At 43.0% G+C, this 11528-nt stretch overlaps 1 protein-coding gene across 3 annotated transcripts; it reads left to right on the top strand.

The window, feature by feature from the left end:
• Window positions 1-651: 651 nt before the first annotated feature.
• On the top strand, window positions 652-9844 carry LOC143293738 (uncharacterized). 3 transcript variants are annotated; one of them, XM_076604946.1, is made up of 5 exons: window positions 652-1924; window positions 2362-2454; window positions 2819-2987; window positions 6538-6599; window positions 9000-9844. In XM_076604946.1, the coding sequence occupies exons 3-5, from the start codon at window positions 2869-2871 to the stop codon at window positions 9305-9307; spliced, it is 489 nt and encodes a 162-aa protein (XP_076461061.1). In that variant the 5' UTR covers window positions 652-1924; window positions 2362-2454; window positions 2819-2868; the 3' UTR covers window positions 9308-9844. The 3 variants fall into 3 exon arrangements, with proteins under 3 accessions (XP_076461061.1, XP_076461062.1, XP_076461060.1); XM_076604947.1 differs by having other exon boundaries at window positions 2362-2458; XM_076604945.1 differs by lacking the exon at window positions 652-1924 and having other exon boundaries at window positions 2111-2458.
• The last annotated feature ends 1684 nt before the right edge of the window (window positions 9845-11528 follow it).

The raw sequence follows: 11528 nt of genomic DNA, 5'->3' as shown, positions 1-11528 counted from the left end.
TTTACATCTAGCATGCCCTGCGAGCGAAGCCCAGCTACTACTATAGCTACTATTCAAAGTGTAACACCATCAACACTCCCACATATGCAGGTATGTCTCGATTCATCACTTTATCAACGTGTTGATTGTGGCTACACAACAGAAGACTTGTCCTCATCATTTTGGTGCATGAGACCGTTGTGACAGATGCGTCCCTCCCAGACAAATACAGCAACAACTCTGACATAAACTTCCAACAGGAGCATGTTCTGCACACCCATGGACCAGGTCTGACCATCTTCATCCTGGGTACATGCAGGGCAATATATTAACAATTTTGCCCGTCGACTCTTCTATGTTGAAGTCGGAATCACTTTGTACCCAAATGGGTATACCCTTTGGACCGAAAAGTTGTCCACCTTTCTGGTTCGACATTCTTATATTCTACTTAACATTTTTGCCCGTCTGCAATACAAAACATACGTGAAAAAACTACGAAACGGGCAAAAATGTTAATTAGATATATAGAGAATTGTCTACTATAGTTGACGATTTTAAACGAAACTTGGCTCGATCATAAAGGTGTCTAAAAAGGGGTGCTTTTGGGGGCATTCCATGCACCTAGCAAGGGGCTTGGAAAGAATGGGGGATACGCAAAGTGAAGGAGAAAATGTCACGGACGGGCATTTACGTTTTTGCCCGTCTGAATTATTTATAAACGGTCATGAGCAATTCCGATGGCAAGAGGTAAGCGCGCAAGAGTTGTGCACTTCAGTTCGAAACTGTAAACGGCGGAATGAAGTGTGGCGTCCCGGTCGCGCGAGGCTGAAAACGAAAGTGTACGACGACACAAGGGTTTGCGATTGTACTTACCGATACATGATTCCACATGTTTTGCACAGAGCCACACACACACTTTGACGGAATGAAGTTGTCAGTGTACACGCACCAAACTACGGAATGAAGTCAGTTGTCAATGCCTACACACACAATCCTGGAATGAACTTGTGAGTGTTCACGCACAACATCATCAGTTACAGAATGAAATTGTCAGCCCCGGCGACTATTCGGACACACAAACACGGAATGAAGTTGTCACTGTTCACTGACACACAGACACATGCTGAAGGAATGTTGTAATTGTACATGCACGACCAGTCCCTGGTCTGCCGAAGTGGATGTGCATGAAGGGGACGTAGGAAAGAGGTCACTGTGCACAATCTTGTACCTGAAGTGAAGACGGAATGAACTGCACCGCGCTTCGCTGGAGGATGAAAACCAGAGTGGAGGACTAGACAATCATCACAATGGGTTCGGAACGTAACATGAACAATTCTGTGCGTATGGAAAGAATGGCCATCTGTGCAGCTAATTATTTTGTCTCGTCCTCAGTTCTCCACGGAAAGCCAGGAGCATACTGACATGCAACACAGGACACAGCACACACGTACGTGACACGTGCTGGCGAGGAAAGAAGCTGTCTAACACACACCACGGGCAATCACGGAATGAAGTTAACACACACACACACACACACACACGAGCGCGCGCACACGCGCGAAATCGCCGACTTGAACATTCACAGCCGGCGCAAGCATCACGAGAAAGGAACGTCCAGCTGTCCAGTTGAAACGGTTCAAGTTCAGCACGGACACTGACTCGGTCGTTAAAATGCACTTTCCAATTTCGGAATGTTACTTTTCTTCACAGCATGTTGTTGAGGAAGGTCCCACCAGTCCCGCTCATTTTTAATGTGAAGTCCTCTGTGCAACGCATTTGAGCACTGCAATACAGGGAATGGAAATCCCAGTGTGTGGATTTCCATGTGTACCCGGTCAGTGCTGTCGGAACCGATACAGCAAGGACGTACAACGAAACAGGCCGAAAGGAACGAACCGGCCCACCACAGGAGACTGCCATCATCCTGTTTTTCCGTCGTACACACGTGAGTGTTTCATGCAAGCTGTTTTATTCTTTTCAGTCAGTCATTTTTTGCGAATGATGCTGTGCCATCATGTGTGCGTGTAGTGAGGCTGTGCAGGGGTATGCCTGCGCGTATACAAGTCTCCGAAGTGTGTGTGTGTGAGGGGGGGGGGGTGCGGAAGGAGGGTGGTATGGTAAGTGATGGTGTTGGGACACTATGGGGCATATAATAAAAGACGGAAAGAATCTATATTACATTCGTCTAGAATCACACACTTTTAACAGATAAGAAATTAAAGAGAACACACAAGTATTAACATTGCACTCCATTCTGTTTACAAACGTGAAACTGATTTTCACACGATGTTTGTTTCAATATCGATTCATTCCGTTTTATCTCAGTAAGCCTACAACACTGCCAAGTGATGCAGTCACGAACACTGAAGTATGTTGTTGCAGGAAACCCACAGAGCAGCTGAAAGGCTGGCATCATCACCACCCAAGTTCACTGCTGGGCCGTCACGCCCTGCTCGTGTGGACACCCCCCAACCAGTGAGTGAGTCTATACCGCATATTTCAGGTCACCCATTTCACGAATGACAGATCACGACAGACTAAAACAAAGACTGGCGAAGAAATCTGGTTTGACATCTTTCACTATTTTCAGAAGGAATAAACGGATGAAAACTTTACATATGGATCCCTTCTCTCCCCCTTCCACGTGTGAATCTCAAGCAGGTGCCGTTTTGTCTACGGGTGAGATGTTTACGCTTCTAAACACCACAGTAACGTGTGTGTGTGTGTGTGTGTGTGTGTGTGTGTGTGTGTGTCATTATGTGTGTCACTCTGCCGGGGTGTGTGTGTGTGTGTGTGTGTGTGTGTGACTGTAAGTACATACACATATTGTGTTGTGCAGAAGATCATTTCTGGCACTGTCACACCACGAGGGCAGCTTTCCAAACACGCATGACGAGGCCGCCGCCTGATCCCCCGACTGGAGACTGCACTGTGGAACAAGGGCACTGTGACGACACAGGACAGGGACCCTGCTGTGGAGCTACTTCTCTGACCGGAGCACCCGTTGGGTAACATGTATCCAAGCCCCCTTAACATTCCAGTTCATTCCGTCATAAACGGTGGTCCCAGTAATGCATCTACTGCCAAACCAGTGTTCCTTTAAAACTGCAGTTCATTCCGTCATAAACAGTGGCTCCAGTCACGCACCTGTGATCAAACTGACCAGTGCCTGCCGTGGAGTGTTTCTGAGGAGACCTAAAAATGATATATATCCACCGATCGACATTCTCTCCGTAAGTACACAGTAGTTCATGTCAGGATCGGAACCCATTGTCTCGTCATCCACTCTGGATTTCATTCTCTCGCGAAGCATGGTACAGTTCATTCCGTCTTCACTTCAAATAACCGGCGATTGCGCACACTGACCGCTTTCGATCGAACTGCTTTATACGTCCCGTATCGCAGATCGGACACCGACAACGTTCCCGTATTCTTTTCGAATTTCTCTTTCACTTTGCAAATTCCCGTTTCTGTTTCAAGCCCCATGCTAGATGCATGGAATGCCCCACAAAGACATCCGTTTTAAGACACGTTTGGACTCGAGACAAGTTTCATTGCAAGTACTGACACAAACTCAAACTTGTGTATACATTAACACTCCCGTCTTAATCGTTTTCATGTATGTTTTGTACAAGAGACGGGCAAAATCGATAATACCCGTCCGTGACATTTTCGCCTTCACTTTGCGTATCCCCCATTCTTTCCAAGCCCCTTGCGAGGTGCATGGAATGCCCCAAAAAAGCATCCCTTTTTAGACACCTTTCTAATCGATCCAAGTTTCCTTTAAAATCGTCTGCTGTAGTAGACATTTCTATATATATCTACTTAACATTTTTGCCCGTTTGGTATTTTTTCACATATGTTTTGTACTGCTGACGGGCAAAAATGTTAAGTAGAGTATAAGAATGTCGAACCATAAGTGGATACTATGTTACGCCAAAACGGGTATACCCATTCGGGTACACAGCCATTCCAACTTCAACATAGAAGAGTCGACGGGCAAAATTGTTAATATTGCCACATGCAGAATAAAAGACCTGAAGAATTTAACACCTTATCACAACAGACTTATTCTCCTATAAATAGCTTACTGTTGTCTCTGTCATACGCCCATGAGCCATACCCAACGACAGTCACCCCCAACATACACAGAGTGTTTCACAAGCACCAGACTCAACCTACTCACAGTCCCCAACTGCAGCAGATGAGTATTCACACGCACCATGTGGTAACTGTGACAGAACTGTTGGCTGGACAGTCAGAGGAGTAGCGTGTGAAACCTGTGGTCTCTGGTTTCATGCATCTTGCCAGAGCATTGGACAGCAGACATACCTGATTAGTCCCAGGTGTCATGGCATTGCCTGATCTGTGGTAGCCCAAACTACAGCCAAACTGCATTCAATCTCTTTGGCACTGAAAAGGAACAACACTTCATTGCAAACCTAAGCAACATCTCACTAAGGTCACCTCCAGAGTTTAAATTCAAGCCTCTTCACTGCTCAACACCTACAGGAGCAAGCCAACGGAAAAAGCAACAGTCAAGACCTCTTCACCTGCTTGATGTCAATTTCCAGTCTGTCAGTGGAAAATAAGCAGAGATTGAAAACCTCCTGGACAGCATCAAGCCTAATCTTCTTTGAGACAGAAATCTGGTTGTGCCCAAATATTAGGGATTCAGAATTTCTGCCTTCCCGGAACAGGACCTTTCACAAGGACAGAGAAGGCAGTGGTGGGGTCCTTATAGCCACAAGGGAGGAAATGCAGTGCACTCTGGTCTCAGAGCTAGACAACAACTGCAAAGTGTCTGGCAACAGATCGCTGAACGGACTATGCTGCCATTATTGCCCTGATGTCAGCGACGAAGTGGGTTACAACAATTTCGAGGTAAGCCTTAGGAGGGCAGCTGCTACTGAGAATACCAAAATTCTGGTTGCTGGCAATCTCAATATCTCTGGCTTCAACTGGATATCTGATCCAGAGACAGTCTCTATTAAACCAGTCTTTCCTTGATCTGCTTTATGACCTTGGTCTTGAACAGATAGTCCATGGAACTATTTGAGGTCAGAACATGCTAAACCTCATCCTGACAAATCTACCAGATCAAATCCCTTGCATGGAAATGGTCCCCCCTACCCCCTGTCTGACCATGAGATAGTTTACTGCGAGTATCTTACCCGTGTGACCAGGAAGACCAACCCACCAAGACAGATTCCCTTCCTTGTACAGCAAGGCCAAATGGAATGGACTGAAGGAACATAAGTGCGGCCTTCAACTTGACACTGTTACTATGTATGGATGACAGCACCCCCAGTGGAGGGGATGTGACCGCTTTTCAAGACCTTGCTGCATGCAAGCATAGAAAAAAAAACATCCCTCACATGACAGCCAGATCAAAGGCTTCCTGCCCGTGGTTTCCCCCTGAACTACAGCGTCTCTAAACGATAAGAGACTACAAGTTCAGAAAAATGAAGAAACAAGAGACAATGGAACTCAGGGTGAATGAAACCCAGTGCTGCATGACAGAACTACACACTGAACTTCTCCAGGCAACAGAACACCAGAGATGACACCAAGCCCAGTACCAGGAACAAGTGAAGTCCCTTGGGAGGGTGATCCAAATGATACCCCAAAGCAATTCAGCAACAAGTGTACAGTGCAGGGCAGCAGGGATGATTATCCAGTCATGGATAATATCACCATCACTGTAAAGGCCACTGGCCTGGGTGGTCTGTCACCAAGGGTTCTCAGGGAATGCACCCTAGAAGTGGCCCCCATCCTGACATGGATCTACCAATGCTCCCTTGACTCAGGCGAGGTCCCAAATGACTGGAGAGAGGCAACTGTTATGCCCATCTACAAGAAAGTGAACATTTTAACTGTAACCCAGCAACTACCGCCCAGTATCTGACCAGTGTGCCATGCAAAATACTGGAACGCAATTTTTTTTTATAGTGAACCAGCTCATGATCCACCTGGAAAAGAACTACATGGATTCTCTCTGATCAATCTCTGGTACTGTCCCAGAAAAAATCCTTTATAAATTATAATCCCCATTTTCATCATCTCCTTCTGGCAATATCCATCACATTCCAACCTCCACCCCATCCTGTGCATACTGGGACTCTTTCAATGTAATAAGTATCCTCACCAGCACCTTCTGGAAATTATGTGCTGGAAATTTCCTCTTTAGTTTTCTACTGTTAACTTTCGCTCTAGCTTTGTCCTTTCCTTTCTGTCATCTTTCTGCCTTGCTGGTCTATTCTGCTTTAATTTTTCCCAGACACGATAACTGGACATATTGTGTGTGTGTGTGTGTGTTTCGTGCCTTGGACTTTCACCTTCTGTTTGGCATTTTTTGGTTTGGTATACTTGATGTTATCATATGTAATTTTGTGTTTTATATATATATATATATATATGATTAGGTTTATGTTCAAGTTACTTTTTTTTTTTTTTTAATCCTTTGGCTTAATACTGAAGGAATGATCAACATCAGACACATGGCCTTGGTTTATGTGCATGAATATGACTGAACTCTCACCAAATTTTCTTTTCCAGGTCCCCCCACCTCTCTTGCCCCAGGTTCAATGGGATCAACGTTCAAGTCATGCTCAATACTGGTAATTTGCACATTACTGGAAAAGGGCAAGCATTCAAACCAGCGCATTACTACTACTAGTAGTCGGCAAATATGTGCATAAGACTAAGAGCTTGCAAAGTCAGCTAACTGGCTTTCATTCTCAGAATTCTAATGGTATGGTGAGCTTGGAGCAGCAAGAAAACCAAGTTCAACATTTGGCACGTACCTTTACCATAAAGAGAAAAGAAGCAATCATTTGAGTAAGTAGTACATGACAATGATTATGACATCCAGCTCATTTCAAGGTGCATCACATCTGAATGCAAGATCAGCTGACAAGACTTTCATTCTCAGTACTGCTTTTTCAGTTGTCAGCTTGGGTTCAGTGTTGAAGCCAAAACTAGGTTAAAAACCATTGCGCAACAATTCAAAAATAATGATTAACATCTGTTTCATAACAGGGAAAATACAGGTATCAATAAACAAAAAGAAAATTTCAAAGGAGAAGATCAGGAAGACTACTTTTAAGATATGATTGTTTCATTCGGAATTGTCGAAACGCTTGTACTTTTTTTGTTTTTTGTATTTTTCTCTTCATACAAGGAAGATCCAAAGGGAATTGAATGCAGTGTGGACATATGTTGCATGTGAACACTGGGAAGAGAAAAGAAAAAAACAAGTAAACAAATATTTGCAAATATGTGACAAGGAAACTGTCCAGGTGTGAGAACTGTCAACTAAAAAATCAAAACAGAATAATTGTGTTGTGAAACCAATTTCAGCATCAAATTTTCACTTGCACAGACAGGTGCACCTCACTGATATATATATATATATATATATATATATATATATATATATGTGAAGTCAACCAGATGGAGAGTTCATGTAGCCAGCAGGTTCAACAGGACATTTTTCCTTCCCCTCTCTCTTTCCGTCTTCCATGTCTTTTTCATTACTCACCCATATAAATTGTGCATGCACATGCACGCACACACCACACATCCACACACACACATCTACACAGAGTGACAGACATTAGCATGTGGAGAGAGAGAGAGAGAGATTCAGATTAGTAGAAGGAGTTTATATTATACTCCATGTTTGGTGATACATATACTTACCATGTCAAACTGATGCATTCGAGTTTGACATAGTACAGTATATGACACCAAAAGGAAGAGTTTGTATTATACTCCATGTTTGGTGATACATGTACTTACCATGTCAAACTCCAAAGCACCAGTTTGAAATGGTACAGTATATGACACCAAATTATTTACTTACTAAAAGGCCTAGGCCCTCCATGAAGTGCTGAATGAATAACACAATGTATCATTACTATCAAACACATAAGAAAGAGAGACATTAAATGAAATTAAATTTTTCTATCACTGAGCCACTATGAGTTTGACTTTGAATCACTGGTTTTCTTAATACAGATAAAAAAGACACATCCAATCCACCCACTTCACTCCACCATCCCACCCACACTCACTCAGATTGAGATAGAAAACACACACACTTGTATTGGACACTATCCACTCCCTGCCCATTACCTGTAATGTGCAAAGATTTTACACATTACTGGTAATGGGCAATTTTTGCTATTAGACACAACATTTATATTGACAGTGCTTTCAGCCCTTAAAGGACCTGAGCAACAAAGATAAATAAACCCATCCCTAACAAAACAAAATATACAGAGATAGGTGATGTAGTCAACTTAAGGACAGCAGAGCCAATCGAAGTAGAATGGACCAATAATCAGAAGCGCAAAGCGGTCATGTTCAGTGACTGTAAGGCAATAGAACATGAGTGTAATGCAACAGAGGAAAAGAGGGGAAAGAAAAGGGTATCCTGCCACTGTCCATATTCTCTGCGTTGTGGATATCAGTGTTGACTGTGTTCATATGGCCATGGTTGGATGAAGCATAAGCTGTGTATGCTCACATTGTTCAGAACATGGTTTCATTCATGAAAATATACTTATCCACCTCAAAAGTATTAAAACAGACTGCAGTTTATTCTTTGTCTCCTTCAGATCACTGACACCACAATGTAAAACAACACAAGCAAAAAGTAATCATTGCCTCATTATGTACTTCATCCAACACTTGATTATAAATTGCTTTTCCACCTCCCCTTCCTACATCCACTCCATCTCTCAGTCGACAGTATGCAGATTATGAATATATTACCAGTACTCCAAGAAATCATATAACAATATTTGCTTTATCGCTGTTATTGTTATTAATATTATGAATATTATCTGTTATTACTGTTGTCATTGTGATAGTGTACATTTGTTTGCATTGCTGTTTTTTGTAATTGTATTCATTCTTATTATTTTCTCCTCATATAAGTGATGCAATTAGTGAATTAGCACCAGAAACATGTTCCTTGCTTGCATTAACTGTATGCTTTCATTTATCTGCAGCATTTGGAGCAGTCATGGACATTCTGGAATTCTCCTCAGCCTCCAACACCGTACAGCCACACCTCATGATGCGGAAGCCAATGGTGATGGATGTCAACCCCTTGAATATCACATGGCTCTGCAGTTTTCTCACATACAGGCCACAACACGTAAGGGTCAACCACTTCAGCAAAGATCCACACCAACACCAGAACGCCATGCACAGAGATATGTTCTCCCCCCCCCCCCCCCCCAAACTGTTCATGCTCTACACCTCTCGACTGCCATTGCTTCACCAATGGAACCCGCCAGGTGAAGTTCTCCATTGATCGGCCTCATCACAACAAGCAAGAACTACCTGCGTGCTGTTGATGCCCTCATGGACTGGTGAGACAACAACCATCTCCGCTTTAATGTGGCCAAGACCAAGAAGATGGTTACAAGTAGTAAAGTACATTTCTGGAGGAGCCCATCCAAACCCACCCCACCGGTAGTCATGTGTGAGGAGGTGGAGCTGGTAGACCAATGCAAATACCTCAGCTCCATCATCGATAGCAAGCTGGACTGTTCCGCTAACTCCCAGGTACAGCTGAAGAAGGGCAATCAGGCCTCTACTTTCTTAGGAGGCTGAACACGTTTGGTGAGGGCCCAAGACTGCTGCAGCTCTTCTACAGATTGACAGTTGAGTCAGTGCTCAAGTTTAACCGCCTCTGCTTCAACATGGGAAGGCCAGGCTGTCCAAGGTCAAGAGGACAGTTTGCAAATTCATCTGCCAACCTGTCAACAACCTGCAGGTTTACTTTAAGGCGAGAGCAGTCAGGTGCCTAGGGGCAATCCAGCATTAACCAACTTGTCCACTTTGAGTTGTGCTGGCAGGCTGACCAGGCAAGGGGCATGGAAAGGTTCCAGCTCTCTTTCTTGCCAACAACTGTTAGGTTGCACAGTTGCCGAACCTGATGCTCTCTGCTTGACAGACCTGTTTTTAAGAGTTACATCATTCAGTGCTCAATTTACAACAGTACAGGATTGTGTATGTATGCGCGCTTGGGTCCTTGTGTATGAGTGCGCAACGTGTTTGTGCATGCGCATGAATTGTAGTTGCAACAATGGAAATCTGTTAAACATGTCAAGACATGTAAGAACATGACCAAAGAAGAAGGCAAATTTTGCATTTCTATTTGCTGCAGTGTGTGATGTGCTATCAGTTACCTGTGTCAATGGCTGTGTTCTAGTGGAGACAGTGGCACTGTCATTACAGGGCTGTGTGGTTGCACTTCATCAACTGTAGGTCACCTGATGTTGCTGTTCTACAGTCATTTACACCATCCCTCTGGCTGAGTGATCACTGTGGTCTGTGGAGGCTGGTATCTTCATGTTTGCCTTCTGTTGGGACAAAAAAAATCATGCCATAGAGAAATAGAAGTGTGTGTGTGTGTGTGTGTGTGTGTGTGTGTGCAAGCGTGCATGCATTGTGTGTGTGTGTGTAGGGCAGGACCAGAGCATCTGTGAAACTACAAATCTGTATATATGATTTACACATTTGTGTATGCATGTGTGTTTGAGTGTGGGCGCAAGTTTTCTGAGTGACGCTTCATCAGTTCATGTGAAGTAAGCAGCATGAGATTGAGATGCAGTGGCAGGTTTTTTTTGTTGTTTTTTTTGGTGTGTGTGTGTGTGTGTGTGTGTGTGTGTGTGTGCGCCATTGAGCTCAATAGTATGGAGGGGAAGAAGGGAGGCCGGTGAATCTGTGTTCTCTCTTGTATACACATGACACTACAGATCCTTGGCTGCCAGTTGAAAGAAATGGAGAAAATCTAGGCCACTGATACAATGATTGAATAAATATGAGCAGGCTGATAAAGTAATAGAAAAATAAATAAAATAAAAAATTCTATACAACAGTAAAATAAATGAATAATAATTTGTATAATATCCTGTGTACTGCGCTCAACGTAATATTAATAAGACCAAGTCATGGTGTGCCGAATGTAGTTACTGCAGAATTAATCAATCTTTGAACAAATTTGCAATGACACTGATAAAATTCAAGATCATTCACTCAACCGTCTTCTCTGTGGTAAAAATCAACAACAAAAAACCCCCCACAGAACTATTTCCAAGTACACAGCCACTTTGACTTTATCACACGACAGTCTTTAAAATTACTAGTTGTTTCCTATAATGTTAAAGAGAAGTCGTCTGAAATAGTGGCTTCCATGGCTAAATAATCTAATCTGATTGAAAACGATGGTACAAGAGCCAAATGGCCATTGTCTGGTTAGGCTGCAATCAGCCTTATGAATCAAACATATTTGTTCTTGTGTTATTGTCCTTATGATATTAATTTATTTCACTGAAGTGCCAGTCTAAGGAAATATGTATGTTATAATGAAAGCATAAGACTAAGAGTATACAGTATATATATATATATTATATGCAACAACTGATAACAATTAAAAAAAAGGTTAGAACATATTTGGGAAGTGATATTTAATATACAGAAGAGAAATCAACATCTTCTCATTACTAGTATTAGTAGTAAAAGTGGTA

This window comes from Babylonia areolata, chromosome 19, assembly GCF_041734735.1.
Source record: "Babylonia areolata isolate BAREFJ2019XMU chromosome 19, ASM4173473v1, whole genome shotgun sequence".
Classification (NCBI taxonomy): domain Eukaryota; kingdom Metazoa; phylum Mollusca; class Gastropoda; order Neogastropoda; family Buccinidae; genus Babylonia; species Babylonia areolata.
The sequence above is the reverse complement of the archived record's forward strand: the minus strand, read 5'-3'. Positions and strand labels throughout refer to the sequence as shown.